We start from the raw sequence: 23,591 nt of genomic DNA on the forward strand, positions 1-23,591 counted from the left end.
GGGACTAAACTATTGTTTCCACCTGGTTGCTGGTAAATACTTTCTCCCAGGTGTATATAGGTAATCATTAAAATATCGATGTCTTGAGTTTAAGGCAATTTTCAGCTTCTCGCCATATTCAATTTCTCCTACTTCTTATTCACTTCTTTTGATTTTCAATATGTCTTTTATAACATGTCTTCTGACTTCTGACTCGAGATTAAAGATTCGGTTGCAACATTTCCACTTGTGATAACAAGAACACTGCAGCCCCCATGAGTAAACTGCAATGTGTTATATCCTTTCACTGTTATGTTAGGTATTATGACACCAGGCCGCTTTTTAAACTGCTTCATCCAATGTAATTTTAGTTTCTCTTCCATCACTTTCTTCATGTTAGATCAGCACTGCAAATGATTTCGTTACGTTCACACACATTGCTCCAAGGGGAATATGTTGGGCCAAACCTGATAGTAATTCCATTGCAGAAGCAACCTTTCCATCTTCTTATTTTGAAAATTCTGATCCGTCTGCCCAGAATCCCTCAGTTGATATCCTTTTCTCGCACCAGTTCTGGGGTGATGGCATGTAAAACAGTGACTGCTTTGTTCTTTAGAACAACTCCACTTAATTTTGTGAAAGCGTCTGCATCCACAGAATGTTATCCTCCTTCACTTGCTTTAGGCCAGCTAAAACCTTTTGATTAAATTCTGTCACTGTGGAATGGCAAACTTTGGTATTCCTAATGATTTTATATACTTTGGCAGGGTATACATCACTAACAACTTCTTAATAATCTTTGGTCTGGTACAGTACTCTTGCCAGTGTGAACAAATGGAGGAGTTGAGTTTCTGCTGCCCTGGTGGCCAGATACAAGATGCACTTTTACTCTTTTTGTACTTCTGATATCTCTTTATTGCTTTCCAGTTTTAACAACATTGGCAATCTCTTCTTCGCTACACATTCTTTATTGGTTTCAAGACAACAGCAAGATGGTTACCTTTAGTGGTTTATCAAATCTATTTCTAAGTTTGGAACCAAGCTGCGATAACTAGTTTTTCCTTCCCTCCTCTCATAATCTTGAGAGGCAATCCCATTCTGGAGTTGTTCTTCGAGCACAAAAAGGAATATTAGCTTCAACAGCATGAATTTGTGTACTGTAGTCACTGAATCTCTTCCATTTGCTTTCCTTAATTATCAATGGAACTTCAAACACTTTGTGGTATTCATAAACTTTTGTTTGGTCCAAATTTGAACTTTTTAGCTTCTATTCTTTTTCACATTAACTTGCCTTTTCCAAATTGATTTTCTTTTCAGATATTCTTCTATCCGCTTAATTCTCGCTACATTTTTAAAAAATTCATTGTCAACAATCATCTTGGTTTCATTTATTTCATCCAGAAGTAAATTTCAGAATTTCTGCTTTCTCTCTGTCTTCAACACTCACAAATCTGTTATTACTTAATTTATTCAGACAGCATTCATTTCTGCACCTTTTCTCCTCGATTCTGATCTCGGCCTCCTGCTGCCTCCATCGACGGACATTTTGCTGATTTCTTTCGAACTCTTCAGATCTTCAATCCTCTCGGAGGTTCTCTTTGTTTGAAGGAGTCTCTTCTGTTTCAGTTTTGATTCTGATCGAGTTATATCTTCTACTGATATCTGCTTCTTGACTCTCTCATTTTTTGCTACAATCACTTGAACGAGTATGGTCTCTATTTTTCCATATCATTTGATCTAAAATGTAGATCTTTGTCTATTTGTATAAAATACATTACCCTTTTAAATTAGTTGGTTTTCTATCCTTAGTTCCTGAACTCCTTTACATATTTCTATTGTTTTTCTTTATCTTCTACATTTTTTAGTAGTTTTCCATAATTGAAATTTTTCTGTTGTTTCCAATTTAGGACTCATCTAAAAGCAAAACAGAAGTCCATAATTTCACTGTGATACAATGTTTGCTCTATCCATTTTACTAAAAGATTTTCAAATATATTCAGATGCTCTTCACCTGTTTCCTTTATCTTTCTGTTCAAAATTTTGTATTTCAGAAACCAATCTGTGACATTCTTTTCCAAGATTGTTTTTCATAATTATATTTTATGGTTTATCCACATCTTCAATGATAGTCACACTGTTTGTGTCTCTTTTCTATAACTTCTTGATACAGATTCTGGATAGTCCTATTATCTCTTTGTTTGTCTTGAAACTATCCACCAATTCGAAAACTTTTGAATTGAGGAATGGTGTCTAATGTATTCAAAGTCTTAATTGGTAATAATAACTTTCAAAATCCTGGCCATTCGTTCAGATTGGTGTCTTTTTTTTAACTAAATTAACATTGTTATTTCCATTTCCAAAATTAGTTTGCCTCAAAATTCTTTTCAATGATTTTCAATAACTTGTCTAGTTCATCTAAATCACTCTTTTCATACATTATCCTGTTTGTTTTTCTTTACCAAATCCCACTTTGTGAAAGTTTTTCTGATGCGAAATATTGGTCGCTCTGTTTTAAATAGCTTATTGCACTGTCTACAAATTCTAGCCTCTACCTTGGTCCAACTGATTTTTCGCTGCCTCAAAGTTCATTTGTTTCTAGCCACCGCTTACCTGTTCCATTCATCTAAATTCAACTCCCTATTTTCACACACGCTCTCTCCATTTTCTTTATGTCCCAATACCGGCCTTTACATTTATAACAAAATTCTAGAATAAAGTTCCAGCATTGTTACCGGTTCCAAAGTTAGTAATCGGGTCAACTGGTTCCATAAGCTTTCCTTTCATCTTCAATGTATCCCAGTAAAGGTTACTGCAGAGATTGTGAACTTTCCATCTTTTCCAAAATGTATATCAACAATGTCCGACTATAAATGCCGCTTTTTCAGTAGGTAGTAACATCAGGGCTGAAGGTTTCTTCCAGAAGATCCCAAACACTCTCAAACACCCAAGCAACTGCAAATACTGCACTTACACTCTTCTTTGGCTCACACAAGCCCTGGAGGCTCAGGTCGTCCGCCTCATCACGTTATCACAGTTCAGCATCATCATAACAAATTTGGTTTCTTTCAACTGTCCACGACATCTGCAATCTCTGAGACACTGGTCGACAGACCACTACGCCCTTTTCAGTTCGTAGTTCAGAAAATCGTTGGTTTCCTTCTCACATACTGACTTCACACTTGGCGACAACATCCTCACACGAGGAACTTCCGGAATACTCCCCATCCCGATGTTCAGAACTTTTAGCTGCTCATCATTTCCCTTTTATCTTTCCAAGTAAAATTCAGATCTCTCCACTTGATCACGAAACTCCATAAACCACGCCTGCTACCATAATATCCAAGGAGGTGAAGGAGATGTTGTTCTTCAAGCAGGAGTTTTATTAACTTGAAACATATTACAGTGAGTACGAATCATTAGGCAGTTACTGCCACTAGAGCAATTCAAAGCTCAGTCTTAAGACATGAAGATGAAGGGACAAGCAATTAGATTGTTATCTGTTAGTAAAATGAACCTCTAGATAATGTTATTTATATGGGTAGGTTGTTTTGTTATATTAAAATGTTTAAGTCCCGAAATACAAGTTAAATATGTCTCTTTGTGAAATTAATTTAGCAATTTTTTCGTTATAGATAACGTTAGCCGTTTGGGCATGTTTGTTTTATGTAACAAAAATCAAGATTCTATTTGCTATTTTTTCACTTGATTTCATCATAATATGAGCTTTTTATGTATTTATGTTTATCAGTGTAAAAATAGCAGTAATATGTGTGTTCTTTCATGCCAAGTAGTTTTGATTAAATACTTTCTCCAATTTCAATTACGGTCGAGTTTTCATAGTCATAGCAGCCTGAACATTTGTTTCTCAGCTTCAGCATATTCATGACAAATTTAACCAGTATGTTTCATTGTGATCTTTTATCATAAATAGAGGGTATGGTAATGTGAATATATCGATCTCTTCTATGCAAATCATTTTGTGCCATGTTCAGTAATTGTTTACGATGAAGTATGATGGTTGAAATTACTAAGTAAAATGGCTGTTGTTGTCGATTCGATTATAACAAAACAACAGTTTCTTGTTCAGTTTGTTTTATGGCTTTACTCTGCATTTCACACTTGAGTATACGTAGTAACAATACTTTTATTCTCATTTACTTTTAACTAGAAGATGGGATGTTAAAGAGAGATGGAGCAAAAAAGTTGGGTCTATAGTATTTGATGTCTCTAAGCTTCTGCTGATTGTGCGCTCTCTTGTATACGTCCATGCGTGAGGAATTTAAAAATATTTTCTAAATATTGTCATATCAATATTATTTGCTTACCCCATCACAAAATTGAATTATGAATAGTTTTATCACAAAAAATTGCATTTATTCTTGAAAATGATACGAAAATACAGTAATTAGTGAATATTTCTCAGTGAAAAATAGCACGGATAAGCGAATTATCAGCGAATAATGCTTAAATATGTTCCATAGAGAAATTGCGAATAGGTGAGTCTGCAAATTGTGAGACCACAATACGGAGGTTTACTAGTGTTAAACTTTTTTTTTTCATTTCCAGTGTCATACATGTCGACAAGTTTGTGAATTCACAGCTAGCACTATTTTTCCTATGGTTATATAAATATGATCCCTCTTATGCGTTGGTTTAATTCATAACCTGTGTGATTTGAACTTTTTTTTTTTTTTTTTTTTAGCTCAGAGTATGGTATAGGGTTAGCGTTGCATTCAGTGATAGCATACCTAACATGCTCTTCCACCTGGTCAACGTAACTACCTCTGCAGTATTATAACAGTAGATCTAATAAGCTCAACAGTCATAATAAGTGTTAGGCTATATTCAGGCTGCCTGTATGTTACAAAATGATTTATAAGCTTAAAAAATTAATCTGAGCCTTCTGATATGTAATCTCTGTTACTAAAGAATTTACTTGTATTTGCAGAGATTACCTGTTCTTTGAAGAATAAAAGATGATGATGATTTTAATTGTATAGTATATGGAGAAGATGGCTATTAATCAAAATATATATTAGTATTAATATCAAAGTCTATGGAACTCTTGTTTTTTTAACTGGCTTAAAATATGATTTCTTTAAAAGTACTTCTGCTTGCTTTTGGTGTATAATTTATTTATTCATGAGGTAACTTGAAGTGCAAACGTGTAGGTAACGTCTATATTTCTATTAAGAAATTGTTAATATAAAGTGCAGATACTAGGTGTAATGTATTTGTAGTAAAAATGAAATCTAACACACACCTGGGCCAGGAGACAAAATCTTTGCTTTAACAAAAAGTAATTGCAGGTGAATATTTGTAAACAGGTTGACAATATCACTAATCCGGCTCATTGGGACTAGGGTGCGGATTAATCATTAACAATAAAAATACGAAGCCAGTAGCTAAGCACCTCATCTTAGAAATTAAATATCCCATAAATCAGTGCAAGTTGGTTCAATAAAGAAAAACAATTATCAAATACAGCTAGTGCTCGAATTCGATAACAATTTAAACTTCAGTGTTTCTAGAGTTTATGATGGGGTTAACATTAATACGAACAAAATATTTCAGAAATATTTTTAGATTTGCGCGAGCAACGGAATTTACAATCCGGGCAGCGAGAGGGCCTTACAATAGAAAAACTTCTTTTCCTCCATCTCTTTATTCATCCTGCTGGTTAAAAAAGTAAAGAATGATAAAAGTATTGTGTGCGTTATGCTCTTTAAATAATCGTGCAACCATAAACAAAAATGGGAAACTTGTTTGCTAATAATCGTATTGGATAACAACGGTTTTGCTTGTATTTCAATATCGTGCGGTAACACACAAATTACTGTAGTTATGTTACAAATGACGTTAAGTACTGTACAATAGGACTGATATATTTTTACACTATACCCATATTCGGCTTTTGGAGAAAAGATCTGGCGGGGGAAATATGCTGCTACCTGTAACTTTAAACATGAAGTTGTAGCTGAAGCTAGAAAAAACAATGTTCCAAGCTGCTAATGACTATAAATTATAGATGCGCCGACAACATGGATGAAACTCTACCGTAAATAAAACTGGAGAGAATGTGTTTTAATCGAAACTATTGGGCATGAAAGAATACAAGTACTACTGCTTTCCACGTGATAAAGATAAATATGTAAAGCTCGTATTATGATGAAATCAAGATAATAGCCCAACAGGAATCTTGATTTTTACACAAAATAAACATGCCCCAAAGCGGTAACGATTCCCTTGACATCATATATTAACGAAAAAAATAGCTAAATTAATTTCTAACAGAGGCGTATTTAAGTTATATTTTGACTTAAAAAACATAAGTATAACGAAAAATATCCGTGTCCAAATAAAATAAAGTATCCATATTCATTTAGCTAACTAGAAGCAGAAAGGCTCTTTGAACTTAGTTAAATGCGTGAAATAAACACTGCGATATCAATTCCCAAAACAAAACATTGATGCAATTTATAATGCAAAGCAATATGAATATCGTTGATTGGAAACAATGTAGTAAAGCATAACTTTTAAAAGATGTGAAAAGATGCATTCGTTATGTTGATGTTTGTATAATACTGTTAGATGTGAATAGGGTTCAGTATAATGTAGGCTAGGCTACCAGTTTGTTGATGCAGCACACTCAAGCACCCAAATCAGGCGGCGAGAAGTTAGCACAGCGACCGGAAATTTGAAAATTAGTGCGGAGCATTAAAGTACTCTGGCGAAATTTGTGGCGGATTACCTGATTATTCGGACTACTGATTGCGGATTGTGATGGTCAACCTGTAAGTTATAATTTTGAAGTGATTAAGAAATTTGACCTTAATTTTATTTGTAAGAAAATCCGAATGTTCCTCTAAAAAATATAAAATAAATGGTTTTAAGATAATTTCATTGTCACTACTCATTGTAGACCTATGTTACGCCAACAGTTGTGCCACCACTCTAGTGGTTGCGGCACACGCTCTGCTCACCCGTTGATATTGGTGGGTGCATTCTACTTTTGTATTTACTTTTTCAGCGTTGAGGCATAAAAACAATCAAATAGGACCATTTTAAATTTTATGGTTGCATTGGAAGCAATATTAATGTTATGACAAATTTTTTTGTTTTATTTAACATTTGAACTGAGGTTTGATGATGACTTTTTTTTTTTGTCAAATGCATCAGTGATGAGTAAATGAAACTTTTGAAAATGTTTCATAAACGTTTTCCCAACATTTGGCTGCACATGATATTTTCTTACAGTTTTTAAATATATGGCAGATTTCACTCTTAGGAAACATATTATGGCATTATTGTAGGAAATAATCGTGTTTTCATATTGAAATAATAGATAAATATGGAGCATGTTAGTTTGCCAGTTCGTGAATTTTGTACTAAATCCTATGCAATCATGTCGAATCACTTAAGAGCATAGCTGTACATCAAGCGCTCAGCATCAAGAGGGAGGACTCTAGGGACACCCTCTTATAGGGGTCATCCCTAAAACCAGCACCAGTTCCTGGGGATTGGCAGGCAGGCTCCTCTTGCAGAACCGACCCACCTCCTGTTGCAGACATTCATCCCCACAACCATGGTTCTGACATTAGGGTCAAGTGGGCCCACAGACAGCCCCAATCAGTTGTTTTGTGCCTCCAAGCTCTCCCATGGTTGTCAAAGGAACAGGACTGGGAAGAGGGAAGGCTCTAGGTGAGATGTTGGTGACCCCTCCTTCCTCCTAGCTGCCAGGTTTTGGGGGTGGGGGATGCCTAGCAGATAAATAGAAGACTTGGCAGCAATACAAAGGGAAGGAGTGGACAGTTGAGTCCTCAGGCAGGGATACAGACTGCCCTTCAGGACAACGGAACCTCTTCACCCAGGCACCAGTGCTCTTCCTCTCTTACAGGAACAATCCACCCAAAGGGCAAGCCCTACGACAGGAGGTGGAGGCCTTGCTCCTGAAGGGAGCAGTGGAGATAGTGGACAGCTACTCCCTGGGGTTCTACAGCTGTCTCTTCCTGGTGGAAAAGGCATCGGGGGGTTAGTGCCCAATGATAGACCTGAACCTCTACCTACAACGAATGCCTTTCACCTTGGAGATACCCCAGCTGGTCCTGGTATTTATCAGGGAGCATGCCTACATTGTGTCGATAGATCTGCAGGATGCATACCTGCAAATTCTCATCCATAAGGCCTCCAGGAAATACCTCAGGTTCAATTCCCAGGGGTCAGTCTACCAGTTCAGGGCTCTCTGCTTTGGACTGGTGACAGCCCTTTATGTCTTCACCTAAATCTTCCAGCCGTTGTCGGCTTGGGTACATGCGAAGGGGATCGGACTTCAATGGTACCTGGATGACTGGCTGTTCCTGGAAGCCACGGTCGATGAGGCGGAACAACACAGGAATGAGATCTTGGCATTGTGCAAAGACCTGGTGGTAATCATGATTCTCCCCAAGTGAGATCTCTCACCAAAACAGATGATCAAGTACCTGGGGATGTGGATCGACAACCTTGGTGGGGAGGGAGTATCCATCAAATGAGAGGATTGCCAACCTTCTGAGGATCTCGTAACGGTTCCTCATGTTAGCCCACCATCAAGCAAAGCAGCAGCAAGTCCTACTTGAACACTTGGCCTCCTTGGAGAATTTGATTCCCCAGGGGGAGAGCTCACATCAGATCCCTCCAGTGGCAGTTGAAGATGTCCTAGAAGAAACTGGACAGATTCCTGTTGCAGTTGATCGAGTCAGCGGACATGGTCAGAGAGAACCTGAGGTGGTGAAGAGGCCTATTGAACCATCTACAGAGCATGTTACTCAGCTGACCACCACCAGAGATGCTGGTATTCTCAGAAGTATCCCGAAGAGGGCAAGGCGCATGTCTGAAAGGCATGTGAATTTCAGGGACATGGGGACCCAAGGAGAAGATAGCCTATCAACCTGTTGGAGAAGCGAGCAGTCTGGCTGGCGCGCCAGCACTCCCAGGAGTAACTGGTGAAAAAGTTAGTGGTTGCCGTGAGTGACAGCACCACGGTGGTTGCCTGCATAATCAAGCAAGGGGGCACAATCTCTCAGGAACTGAACAGTCTGGCAGTAGAAATGCACAAGTGATCATAGTCCCAAGGCCTGGACTTGACAGCCAGGTACATTCCAGGCAAGAAGAATGTCATTACCGACCAACTAAGCAGAGCAGACTAGCTGGTAGGCACTGAGTGGTCCCAAAATCAGGAAGTACAGTAGCTGACAAGTTGATGGAACTGTGGCTGGGACCAATGATCGACCTGTTCACCACAGTGAGGGACACCAAGCTCCCCCTGTACAGTTCTCCAGTCCCTGGCTAAAAGGCAGCACTGCAGGACACTTTCCAACACCTCTGGGACAACTTGGACATCTACACCTTCTCTCCGTTCAGTCAGTTGAGGAAGGTGATCAACAGGTTCTTCTTGTCTTGGGCTGAGAGTGACGTTGCTGACACCCCTGTGGCTGCAGGTAGAGTGGCATGCAGACATCCTCTACTTCCTTGTAGACATCCAAAGTAAGCTTCCCAAAACCGCTGACCTTCTGGTTTAGGAACACAGTGGGAGATACCTTTGAGCGGCAGGCACCCTCTGGCTTCATGATTGGAGACTAGCAAGCAGCTCATGTGACAGAAAGGATTTTCAGAGCAGTCTGCGGAGCCAGTTGCTGACACCCTCAGGCCCTCATCCACTGGGGTGTACCAAGGGAAATGGGCGGTCTTCTGTGGTTGGTGTCGTTAGAAGGACTACAATCACTCATGACCAAAGTGAGGGAAATAGTAGATTTAGTGGTCTACCTGTGTAAGGAGAAGGCCCTTTCCATGACAGTAGTTAGAGGCTACAGAACTGCCCTGGCGCACATCTTCAGGCTAAGGGGAACAGACCTTTCAAATGCTGGGGAACTGTCCACTGTCATCAAACACTACAAGAAGAAGTGCCCACTTCTGGAGTGGAACATTACCAAACTCCTCTCTTCCCTGAGACGTCCTCACTACTAGCCCCTCAAGAAAGCATTAGATAGAGACCTCTCTTTTGTATCAGCTAAGATAGTTGGGAAACATGCTGTGGGATGGTCCTTCATCTCATTGGAGTTCATCCCAGACTTCATGGCTAATACCCAGGACCCTGCAATACTAGACCTAAATTTTGAATGTTTCTTCATCCCGACATTAAAGGACTTTGCTGGGGGAGATAAGGACAAAGTGGTTGTGTCGAGTCAGAGGCTGAGGTAGTAATTGAAGTGTATGCCCCTCACAGACCTGTCTGAAGGAGACTTTTCATAAGCACTGGACGGGAGAAAAGATGGGTCTCCAGGAGTATGTCTTGTTCTGTTTAAGAGAACTTATAGTCAGGGCATACATGTCCACAGAAGGTTACAAGCATACTCCATCAAAAATTAAAACCCATGATGATAGAGGAATAGGTCCCTTAGTGGCAAACAAGAAGAACCATTCTGCCTTACAGGTCCTAAAGGCAGGAATGTGGAAGAGGCACTTGATCTTCATGTCCTTCTACCTGTGGAACTTGCCCCACAAAGCTTTGGACACTTTCACCCTGTGCCTGGTAGTGGCAGCCTAGCAGGTGGTGCAAATGCAGTAAGTCCATGAGGGAAGGCTCCCCCCAACAAGAGACTGGAAGTATTGTCCGATGTTCCCCAGGATGGTGTAGTGAGTACAGGAAGGGGCTAGCCCCATTTTACTTTGGTGACCTGCGCTTTAGGAGGTAGATCTGGAGGCATTGAGAGGTATGGCACTTTCATACCGGTGCACACCCACCTGACACTGGATAGATCGGCCTCCCAACTTTTATTCCTGTTGGAATAAATACCAAATTTCAAAAATTAATTTTTATTTTTCCTAGCACACGAACCTGCACTTTAATAAAAAGCTCATCCTCCTCTACTGCCCCTCATGGTTCTGAGCTCTCTCAATTATGGAAGTTCATGGGACCACAAGCAGTCTGATTCACACAATGGGAGAGCTAACACAGCTCAGGCAGGTCATGGATGGCTCATTGGCCTACCTGGTGTTTTTGTAGTAAGTCAGTGACAGCTGCAGCACACCTTATGCTAAGTACTCCCTTTATGAAAGTTTAGATTCATATTTTATGAAAAATACAAATTACTTTTTAAAATTTGATATACTATTAGAACAAAGGTTGTCTACTTTTATAATGCAAGCAAAAAGGAAATTTAAATTATCAGATCCTCTCTCTGAAATGGAATTGAAGGGAACCGTTGTCTCTTTCATTTAGACAGAAGTTAACGTTACATTTGGTACACCTGATATTTGTGCAGCCCTTACATCCATGTCACTTGCAGTACAAGTGGGTTTATTTTGTTTCTGGGGAGTGATCTATTTTGTCAAGTCTCACATCTGTCAGCGGTTTTACTTGACTTTTGCTATTGTTTCTTTTCTGACTGAACACATGTGAAGTGCAAGCATTATGTGTGACTTGGATATACCTGTATCAGTAACCATGTGACAGACATGGCGAAAATGTCACTGATATATATTTGCGCACAACTCATTATTTCAGTAAAAACTCAGTATTGTGTTATCAGTGAAAAATTTTAAGACAAGTGACATACTTGATATTTCATCTGTGACTTATGTAAGATGGGAGTAACTACAGTGTCAATTGTATGTATTTTTCAGCATTTAATTAAGCTTAGTGTCCTTATTCTTGACCAGTCAGCTTTCAGTTGCTTTTTTTTTTTATAAAAAGTGGTGGATATAAACTGCCCTATTGAGAGCCAGTGGATTAGATGATGAAATCATGTTGGGCCATAAGAGTTAATAAGAAAATAAACAATACTCATCAGCTATGAATAACCCCTTGTGTCTGCCTATGTTCATGTGTGGCATAATGATAGATATTGGGTTCATGTGAGCAGTCATACTTCATACCATGCTTTTAGAACAAATTTTGAGGGAAAACATTCAAATCACTTGAATAGACTATAAATGACAATATGGCAACTTGTATGACAATAATATGCCTCAGCCAGTGACAAAAGGAATAAGAGTCACCTATGAGATTTCATGGGGAGTGTACTATATCTTTGCAGTAGGCAGTTCGTGCTTATCGGCAGCGTCGGTTAAAAGGTTTTGGTTTTACAGCACTTGGGTGACGACATCGTTAACCAATAAACTGCTTTCTGACACCAATAAACAGCTTGCCAATGCCGATAAACCACTTATCGATGCTGAAAATCACTTGCTGTTGCTGAAAATCTGGTTAACGACGTTGTTAGCCAAGCTCTAAAACCAAAATGCTGTTAACGACACCACCAATAAGCGAGGACAGCCAGTAATCATGAGATGAAATCATATGGGTACTCAACAGTAATGAATGTTGATTAAAGATGATGATGAATTTGCTGTGCAGTCCGATGAATGATGATGAGGATATGACTGCACGACAAAGTAGAGGAGTTATATCTCCTCTGGGGGTGCCTCTTCCCCTTCTTCAGGCATTTCTTCAGGGGCTTGGGGAAGCACTTCTTCAGGCACTTGGGGAAGCGCTTCTTCAAGGGTTTGCGGAGGCTTTGGAGGATCCTTCTTCGTCCATTTGATAAACATGGTGATAGGCAGCTGCTGTCACTGCTGCTTCGCGCTGATGAGGGTGTTATTATAGGGTGCCATTGTTGTAACAGGGACACTGGAAAACTTGAAGGAGCTTTCCATATAAGGATCCCAAGCCATAGCCGACTCCTGCACTTCCTCGATTATCCTCTTAAATTGGGACAGATGTTCCAAAGACAGGCCCTCATCGTCCTCCTCGTCCCCTGAACCTGGTGTGTCTTCTTCCTTGCTGACAGACTTTGTCAGCTCTTCCAAATCCTGGTCGATGAGGGGGCCAGATTGGGCATCAGTGAGGGTGCCTACTTCATCCTCGGTGATTTCATTAAAGTCTTCTCTGCCAAGCACCCTTCCCAACTGGGCCACCTTACCAATAGCCGAATGTTGAATTTCTTCAGGAGAGAAGTCCTTATAATTGAGCACAGACTCCGGCCACAACTTCCAGCAGGCGTTCAGGGTCTCCTTCTTCATGTCCTTCACTGATCGGTTGATGATGGTTAGACGTGGTAATCGTGAATTTATGCCAATAGTCCTTTGGCGTAAATTTCACTGTCAGCATCCATTGCATTCACAAAGTGCTCAAGGGAGTTCTGGGTGTAGTGTGCCTTGAAGGCATGGATCTCCCCCTGGTCCATAGGCTGGAGGAGCGAGGTGGTGTTGGCAGGGAGGATCTCAAGCTGGATCCCATCATAATAAAGATCCAGAGGGTGGCTACCAGCATTATCCATAATCAGCAAAGCCTTGAACTCCATGCCCAAGCCTTGAGGGATGAAGCTCTGAATGAACCAGTTAGATGTAAGGACTGTGGTGATCCAGGGCTTGGGGGTTGTGCATCCAAAACACTGGCAGAAAGTGCTTGTTCTTATTCGTGAGGGCTCTGGGGTTTGCAGTGTTGGGGCTTCCTGAGAGAGAAACTGTGGTTGATGACAAGCAAGAAATACAGAAGTTTTACACAAAAACTCAGTCTCTTAAAACTAATTTATTTCTTAATTACCTTACAATCTGTATATTTGTACATGAAAACTTACAGTATATGTAAAAAAATAACCAAAATCAATTCCTATTAAATCCACATACACACACTATTGCATGATAACACCTGATTCTGGACTTAAACTACAAAACAACTTGCTTATAGAACAACCCCTGCCCTTTCAGCACCACTACAACTGAGACTAGATTAACTTACTATTCTGTTACTTTTGTTCTAAAAAAATAAAGCCTTTAAGTATTTTTTAACACCAATAGCAACAGATCTTAAACTTTTTCAAGCACATTGGCACAACTTTTGAACACATTTAACTATAATACAGTCTTTCATCTTGATTTGCCTTTTTACTCAGGCTATTGTATAGTATATCAATTATCAGTTTCCTGTAGCATATTCCTTACTTAATTATTACCTCTTAATAATTGCAGTCTCCTTTACTCTCTATTACCAAAGCCCAATTAGGTCTTATCACTTTTAATCTTCATTTGATGTCCAGAGTTCATTAGTGTTTTTGTTACACCCATTATCTGTCAAAGAACATTTTAAATGCCACTTTCTTATTTATATGGCTGTATCACATTAATTTTAATCTTCATCTATTTAACCTAAAATTATTTGTAAACTGTCTAAGACATTTCATTTAGGCATTAATCAGTGCCAGTTTAATGCCATGCTCAGGTTCTGATATACAGCCCGCTGTATGAGTCGGATGATGTCACGTATGACCTCTTTTATTAAGCAGGACAAAAACACATAAGGGCTTCTGTACAGGATCATCAAACATCCAAAGAGGGAGAGAGGTTGGTCCCAATTGTTCACACCTGGAGAAGACAAGGAGAGAAAAAACTTTTTACAACAACCAGCCACATGAAAGTGAAAAAAAAAAACTGAAGCCTAACTAAACAAAAAAAAAAAAAAAAAAACATTACATTCCTCCACACAAACCACTGCCTTTCAGAAACTTACCACAGCAGCCTTGTAAGCAGGCCTGGTTTCAACATGAAGCAACCGCATTCCCACACATTGCCTGAGGTAACCCTCTCTCCCTTCTGAGCCTTGAACCCAGGTTCAGGCTTAAATCCTTCATGGATATGTCCGGGAAGGCATTTTCTTCCAGAACAAGCCAGTCTTGTCTATATCGAACACCTGTTCTGGATGATAGCCCTTGTCCCAGATGATCTTCTTGGAGGTTTCGGATATTTTGCTGCCGCTTCCGTGTCTGCCGATGCTGCTTCCTCATGCAGAGAAACACTGTTGAGTTGGAACTGTCTCTGAAAATGGTGGAACCACCCCTTGCTGGCCTGAAAACCTTTAGGAGCTGACGATGGTCATGCTTATGGCTCTTCCCCTTCTCCTTAAGTGGGTTTGTTGAAGCCTAAGAAGTCTGCTTCCTGTATGTTGTCGCCTTCTTGTACGTTGCTGCCTTCTGTAACAGTTGAAAACTGGTGGTAGAGTTGCCGTGCCTTCTCGCAAATAGTGTTGGTGTCAAGGAGGATGTTCTTACAGCAGTCCTCATCCAGTACGCCAATGTAGATTTGATCTTGATGATTGTCTTATCATGCACCGTAGAAACTGTTTTTGCACTACTGAAGCAGCTAACACTCACAGTCTTTCTTATCTCCATCTCTTTCTTCTTGATGTAGTGCATGGTACTCTCATTCACACCAAAATGGCGGACTACAGCTGCTTAACTCTTGCAATCTTTTAACATATCCAGAAGTCGTACCTTCTCCTTGAGCATCATGATTTCTTCTGGCACTTATGCTCTTTGCCAAAAGCTTTTGAAGGAACAGGGCATTTAGGAGGCATCTTAGGGCACAATTACACAGATATACACTGCAAAGAATGATGCGGAAAGTACACAGGTACACAGCGAAACACTTGCACAGGCTAAGGATATGCTTTGAACTGACAGATGCGAGCTCTGTACATTCCGAGAGAAAGTCTTGGGGTAGACAGCCAATCAGCCCAAAGGGTACAGCCAATGAGCACCAAGGAAAGTGAATGGCATTCCTGGATTGGCTGCTTTGCAAATGACAGCCAATAGCGTGTCTATAGCAATGTGCCTGGGTATACAGTATCAGCATCCATCCCAAAATGCATTTTCCTTCACTAGAGCTTTGTGTTTCGCTTGGCTTGCAAAAATTTTTTAAGAAAGAAAAATTTTATTGATATTTTGCTGTGTTTACATAAATATATTACAGTACTGTAATATTTGAAAATTAGTAAATCTTTTTTTATCATAAAAAAATGTATTTAGTCACAAAATTATAACATGAAAATAGAACAACTGAGAGGTTCTGCATATGTTAGTATAGTCCTGTCATTCTACAAACTACCTATGTATTTTAAGATATGCTCCACTAAAACACTTCAAAATCATCTTACAACACTGCAAAATATCAATAAAATGTACAGTATACGCAGATTATCAATGTTGTTATGTGCACTTCCCTGTATATACTGTATACGATGTGCAAATGACCCAGCATTTCTGCCCTGCTTCTTCTGTGGCATCTGGACAAGAGCCTAAGCGCAAGAGGGAGATCATGACCTATCATGAGAAGATAGACATTATTTTAATGTTGAGGGATGGGAAAAATTACGAAGAAGTATCAGCCTGTTATGGCATGCCAGAAAGTGCCATATCCTTCATCGAGAAGGTATAAGAAGATGGTAGAATCCTTGCGAGGGCCCTTGGTGGAGAAGAACTTGCTGCCCTCATTCATGTGCTCTCTGATCCCCCGACGAAGTAGGATTTTGAAGAATTTGAAGGTCTACACCAAATTCTGAGGAAAGCCAAGGAGTTGCAGATGATGAATGGCCGTAATACTATCATGAAGCCCTATTATAACACCCTCATGAGAGTGTATAAGAACCTGAACATGATGGTGCCTCCTGAAACCCCTGACGAAGCACCTTCTGAAGAGGGGAAGAGGCGCCCCAGAGAGCTGTAACTCCTCAGCTTTGCTGTGCACTTGTATCTTCATTGTCATTCATCGGACCGCATAGCTAATTCATCATCATCATCCTTAATCACCATTCGTCACTGGTGAGTCCCCGTATGATTTATGTAATCTTAATATTAAATCTTTTTAATGTGCATATGTATTTTTGTTTCTCTCTCTCTCTCTCTCTCTCTCTCTCTCTCTCTCTCTCTCTCTCTCTCTCTCTCTCTCTCTCTCTCTCTCTCTCTCTCTGGTGAATTACCAATGTTTCCCCAGCAAAAGAAAACGTGATGGCTTGAATAGTACTGTATGAAAGAAAATGTGCATACCTGAATACAGTATAGGGGGAACTTGATTAATTTTCACACGTAGATGTAAGCCATATAGATTTTTAAGGGTAATTTTGTAAGATGACTTTGAAATGACATTAGAGTGTTTTGGGGTGATAGTGTAAGGTATATTTGTTGTAGGATGATAGTTTAAGGTATATTTGGTGTAAGATGATAGTTTAAGGTATATTTGGCGAAGGATGATAGTTTAAGGTATATTTGGCCTTTGAACTACAGTAGAACCCCGGTCCTCGACTGTACTAGAACTCGACATAATCGGATTTCAACATGAAATGTTGAGTAAATTTTACGTCGGAGCTCAAACAACAAACCGGAATCCGACCCGATGAATCATATGATGTTTGTAGAAAAAAGATGTTCGGGTGGCTGCCGCTAGTTGGCGTTGTTGGTGGTGTTCTTCCCATGCTTATTTAAAAGCATTTAAAGCCCACATATGCTGCTGTTGAAAAACAAGCCAGATCAGATTATCACATTAAATTAATAATACAGTATTTATAAGCCAAATTACTGTATGTCTGTTATCATAATTTATGTAATTAGTACCGCGATACACCACCAGGGTGGCACTGTGGTTTGTTTACATCTGCCACAAGCTGCCGAGTTCCGACGTAATTTAGGAAATTTTTCTTAATTTTATGATAACAGACATACAGTAATCTGGCTTATAAATAGTGTATTATTAATTTAATGTGATAATCTGGCTTGTTTTTCAATGTTATCATTATTAACAATTTTCATGTGTACCCATTGCAGTACATTCTGGTAGTGCCTATAGGCTACCTAGCCTAGCCTATGGCACTCGGTCTATCGTCGGTAATATGGCCGCATTGGTCATAGGCTAATTTTTTTTGATACAGTATGCATTTAAAAATGTAAAAAGTGCTTCTGATACGGTAAGTTATTCAACTCTGAACTTATTTAATTGTAATTTGTGTAAAGTTTTGTATAAAAAGGGAAGGTTGGGGTAATGACTGGTGGTCAGGAATGGATTAATCCATTTTCAGTTATTTCTTATGGGAGAAATTAACTCAGAATTCGATAAAATCGAATCTCGACACTTCTTCTGGAACGAATTAGCGTCGAGGGCCGAGGTTCTACTGTATTAAAATAGGCAGTCATAAGCGTTTTTTTAGGAACGTGTCAAGTATTCGCGAATTTTAGCTATTCATGGGTGGTTGTGGTCCCTATCCCCCACAAACTCTGGGGGGGTTGTTGTGACTACATAGAAAGAAAGATATGTTTAAATGAAGAACATTTTTTTTCAAAAGTACCATTCTATAACAGCCATTGAAATATGTCAGTCGTTCAACTGTTAGTCACTGATAGTTCACAATATTAAGGATATCAACTTCATTTGTGAAGTTTTGTATACGGTACAGTGATATACAGTTAACAAAATTAATGGGGTATCATAACATACTCATGATAGATGCTAAAGACTTTCTACAATAATGAATGATGCTCTTCAGGGTAGCAGATGCAGATGTACAGCCATTACAGATGATATGTGTAGAATATAAGTTTTAATTTTTTTTAAGATATCAGGAGGTATTAGGTCACAAATACAGTAATCGGTATTCCCAACACTAACAATGTATACACAAGGTATTTAGTGGTTAAAATGTCTGGAAAATCAGACCAGTACCAAAGATATGCAGTGGTCATGTAAATGACCACATTACTTCCAGCTTGCAATGCAAAGTCAAGCTGTCATTCACGCTACCAGTTGGCATAAACCCCCATTTTGTTCCACTCATGCATCACGAAACCACACCTATTTATACCTGTCTCGGGTAGACTGCTGTAGTAAGTGTCATACAGTAGTTTAGCAGATGATGTCTGTTTTTGAGTGAAAAATGTTAATGCAAAAAACTACATATCACAGTGTTTTGGATTGATTAAATTTTCAAGTTTCAGAAGACCTGTATTAGGTGGTGAATCCAGTGTTGTGCGTAGACTTCTCTACCTGTTTATTCCACATTGTTTAGATTTAAGTTTGCTGCTTGGTATTCCAAAGGCTTCAGTTGTACATTCTTTTTTTCTGTTTTTTTTGCAGGTAAAATCAGTATTGTATTCTGGCATGTATGATGTGTGTCGATCCAATCCAAAAATGATCGTAAGTATTTTGGAGCTCTTGCACCACCAGAGTAAGCAGTATTTAGACAAACGTCCAGTTGTCTTCAATCCTATTGATTTAAGGAAAATTGTTGTAGTTCAAGGAGATTCTGTACAACTTGTTGAACCTATGGGAGATCTTTTGTCAAGTATTGGTGCATGTAAATTGTACCTTGAAAAAAAGAGAGCAGAAGGTGCTGATGAAGACGATGAGGAAGATGAAAGTGCTATTAGTGTTCTGAATGACATTTGTTCTCTCTTTGATCATGTGATTGAAAAACTTGCTGGATGTGGTTTAGATGACATTGGTTTTGATACTAATGGAGAATATTTACCCTCAACAGCTGTTGGAGAGAAAAACATTGTTTGTGCCAAAGTAATGCTAAGTGTTTTTGACAGCTTAATTGAATATTCCTTCTGCCAGGGTGCAACAACTTCTCTGGAAAGGATGCAGACTGTTATTTCATTATTCAGGTCCCAAAAGAAGATTATAGACCTGGTCAAAGAGAAGAGCATCAAGCCTGCCAAAAAAGATGGAAAAAAAAGTAGAGGTCGTAATTCCAGTAAGGCATTAGTTAATTTTAAAGGAAATTTGAGATTGTCTGTTACTGCAGATATGTTGAGAGCATCCCTAAGTAATGATAATGAAAATGATCCTGCATGTGTTGAAATGCTTAAGGGTTGCCATGATCTTCAAATGTATTTGTTGCATGTCATAGAGAACACACTGTCCTCAATCAAAGCTATGACCCTGTCTGAGAGAGAGAAGGCATTACCTCATCTGAAAACAGTTGCCAAAGTCTTGCTTCATGACTGCTCTGAAAGCATTGCACCAGAAGACACGTCTGATGAGCGGCATGTGCAAAGAGTACGGCAATGTTTGCTTCTTCTGTCATCACTTATTAACATATTTTGTAAGTATTATGACAGTAAATTAGAAGCTATACTGAAAGAGGTTAATGACAGAACGGATAATGTAGATGTCAATCGTCTCCTATACAAAATTTATAAAAAGTGTCAGAAGATGATATTGAAAATTTTGCATCATGAAGACAGTACTTCACTTCTGAAAGATGCTTGTACAGTTCTCCAGATTATGTTGACTGTAAGTCATTACATGGAACCCGACTCTGAGGAAATTATAGAAGCACGGAGTTGGATCCTACAACTGTGTAAGGATCAGGAACTTGAGCATGGCTCAGTTGCAGAGCCAATGGTTAATTTGCTTTTATATCTTAGTGACCAACTCAAAGCTAATCACACACTTGCCCGTGGCATTAGTAGAGAGCTACATCATAAGTTAGGTCATCTGGAGGAAGGTGTAAGTGTGGAAGAAATTGGAAAATTCAAAATAGTAACAGAGGGGTCATCATCATCTATTTTGTTAGTCTTACTTAATTATGTGGATGATTCACTTAGTCTTGTAGAGTTGCTTATCAGTAAAATCAGAGCCTGTTTAGCAACAGAGGAAGAATGCAATGCAGATGAAGTGGAGAAATCCATTTGTTCAAAATTCACTGTTTCCATCCATGCAGTACATGAAGTTATCCAATCAGCACTTCCCTTAGGGACAAGCACTGATAACACCTTGAAAGTTGTTACCAAACTCTATAATGGGTTGTCTCTGTATGTCAAGTACTATCTTGAATTGTACAAATCAAAGAGTTATCCCCAGATTTCTGACAAATTTGAAAGACTTGTTCTTACATCTGGGAAGATGCTATCTTCGCCAATATATTCAACAATTACCTATATTGAGGGAGCACAGAAACAAGCTGGAAAGAAGAAAGAAGTCACATTAATTTCAAGGACAATGAAGGAGTCCAAACTAATTCCTTCTCTGATTTATGCAATTGAACAATATGAGAAAAACTTAATTACACTTTCACGTAAATCAAAAGTCAATCTGATGGAAGGAATGGAGCTGAGCACTTCAAGAGACTTCAGGATTATGACATCAGCATTGGCAGAAGCTTTACAGAATACAAGTAGAAATGAAAATGATGAGGAGGAGGAAGAGGAAGCAGCTGCAGGGGAGGCTGAGGAAGAAAATCTTCATGAAGAGAATGAGGACCAAGAGGCAGAAAATAGGGACAGTGGTACTTCAGTTGGGGGAAAGATTAAAGAAGAATCTTCAAAAGGAGTTAAGAGCAAGGCTTCAGGCCCTGTTAAAAAGACCTCTAAACGGAAGGGAGTTGGAGATGAGAATGATGGCAATTCACAGAACAGATTGAGTACTCCACCTTCTAAAAAACCAAAGGTAAATAAATCAAAACTTGGTAAGAAAAGGTGAAGAAGGGATTTATTCTTTCCTCTAAACGGAAGGGAGTTGGAGATGAGAATGATAGCAATTCACAGAACAGATTGAGTACTCCACCTTCTAAAAAACCAAAGGTAAATAAATCAAGACTTGGTAAGAAAAGGTGAAGAAGGGATTTATTCTTTATAAGAGATAAATCTGCTACAGAATTTTACTCCTCATGAATGACCGAATACTTAGTCTACAGTACTTCATATGTTCATTGTGGAAGTGTTATGTAGTTATTTTTAGCCATGATTTTTCTGCTTTGTTTGAGCCTTCTAGCAAGAAAAAATGGTAAGGTTAAAAAATATGAACCAATTGGAAGACCTTGTGTAGCTAATGCAGCCTTTTTATCTCTATGAAGACAAATGGGAATTTCATAGGAGGTTTTATTATAATTCAGAAGAATTGAAGTTTTATTAACTAAGAAGGCAGATAATATTGAAATCTTGTTAAGGTAACATTCTCCTGATGAGATTTTTTTGTTGTATATCAGTCCTTTAAGATAGTAGCTAATACTACAATGTCAAAATATTTGTTAATGGTATTGCTTTTTTATTAGATCATTTAGCAAGTTATCTTATGCTGAGAAGAGTACACTGTATAAGAAAGCATACAAATTTATGTTTGCTTGTGTTTCTGCATTTTCATTTTTGGCCTGAAGATGCATTATGTCATTTGCTAACATAATTGCCATCTTTAAAGAAGAATTTTTATGTTTCACATAAAGATGTTTGAAGTTCCAGATGATTTTGTTGGAACTAGAATTTTTACCAAAATTCTTATGTGAGTCACATTTTCAGTACAGAACTCATTGACAAAATATTTGAAATTGATAAAAGAGAGGTTAAAAAATGTTCATATATGATATATTACTGGTCCTCATTGCTTAAAGAGTCATTTTGTCCTAGATTAGAAACATGCCTGTCATTTTATCAGACTGAGGGCATTGTTGAACTCCTTGTCATGTATACATTTCAGTAGAAAAAATTGTCATTGATATGTGTTTGTTTTATTTAATTGATTTATTAATACTTATTTAATAATACTTAGTCATTTCTCACTGGGTAACAGAAACAACTTTGTTCATAAAATTAAACTAGGAATTGCATTTTATGTGAATGTGCTCAGTAACAGACGCACACTTCATAAATGTGCTCAGTGGCAGGAACATACTTCATGGTTGTCAAACCTTGATGTTGTCTTTAAGATTTGATTGTTGTATACCACTATACATTACAGTATTGGAGATTAGGTACATTCTGTGGGATCAGTGCCTATGTTTCTTTTTAGATCTTGGTTTGTTTATAAGGTTTGCATATTTTTTAAATGGAATTAACTGCACAGTATAGTGCATTCCATTCCCTTTATGCTCATCTTATTTATCGGTCCAGCTGCTTGTGGTCATCCAAAGTATTATGGTTGAACTATTTTGAGGCTGTAATAGTAACTTCAACATTTCTTTATATAATTGGTATTTGAGTTACTCACTTTGTCTGTGATTGAGGGGAATGCTTTGTAACTGATGTATTTTCATTTTTTTAAATAGGTGAAGATTTCACAGCAGGAAAATTTGAGAATGTTGGATAAAGAAACATGGTGTAAGGAAGCCTTCAAGAGAATTTATTTTTCTAATAAAGTTTCATAGTTTATTTGTATTTTAACTCATCATTGGTTGGTTTAAAGTGTAATATAATACATGAATGTTTTATCTTGATTAGGAGTGCATTTATATTTTTCAGGGCAAAGCTCATACATTTTCATAATACTCAGTTATGGAAGAAGATTGTTGTTTTATTTTGGATAAGCTATTGTATAACCAATCAGTTTCTGGCAAGAGGTATGAATTCAGTATCATGTTTTGATGTTGATGTTTGTCTGGCTATTTCATCTTGATTTTGTATAGTTCTACAAAAAGGGGTTTCAAAAGGTGGGTCAGTTATCGCACAAATAGAAGACTCTGATTGGATCTGGTCTTATAATTCATCTGATTACCATGCTTGAGTGTTACTTTCAAAACCACTCCAGCAAATTACAAATAAAAATTTGAATAACTTGTTTTGATCATCAGTATGACACTGAAGTTGAGGATATTTATATTTTTAATTTAGAAAATGTAAAAGATACTAAAGCATTTCATTACTATTTCAACTATATAATTATGTAATAAAAATTCGTTGAACACCAAATATTTTCATTTTGCTGCCACTTATGTGTCAGCTTTGTTCATTATTTGCAAAAACATTTTTATTTTATACATATTTCCATAAGTTTGATGAGTCTTGTACTGTATTTGTATAAGTAATTTTAGTCTGATT

General features: G+C 38.2%; 1 protein-coding gene across 2 annotated transcripts in view; it reads left to right on the plus strand.

Annotated features, from left to right (window-relative positions):
• FANCI (Fanconi anemia complementation group I) overlaps positions 1-22,925 on the plus strand; it is a 157,822-nt gene extending 134,897 nt beyond the window's left edge. For both annotated transcript variants that reach the window (XM_067082174.1, XM_067082181.1), the window contains exon 11: positions 18,913-22,925. In XM_067082174.1, the coding sequence (XP_066938275.1) occupies positions 18,913-21,264 (2,352 nt within the window). In that variant the 3' untranslated portion in view covers positions 21,265-22,925. The remainder of the gene's footprint in view (positions 1-18,912) is intronic.
• The last annotated feature ends 666 nt before the right edge of the window (positions 22,926-23,591 follow it).

The sequence above is a fragment of the Macrobrachium rosenbergii genome, chromosome 3 (assembly GCF_040412425.1).
Source record: "Macrobrachium rosenbergii isolate ZJJX-2024 chromosome 3, ASM4041242v1, whole genome shotgun sequence".
In the NCBI taxonomy this organism is placed as follows: domain Eukaryota; kingdom Metazoa; phylum Arthropoda; class Malacostraca; order Decapoda; family Palaemonidae; genus Macrobrachium; species Macrobrachium rosenbergii.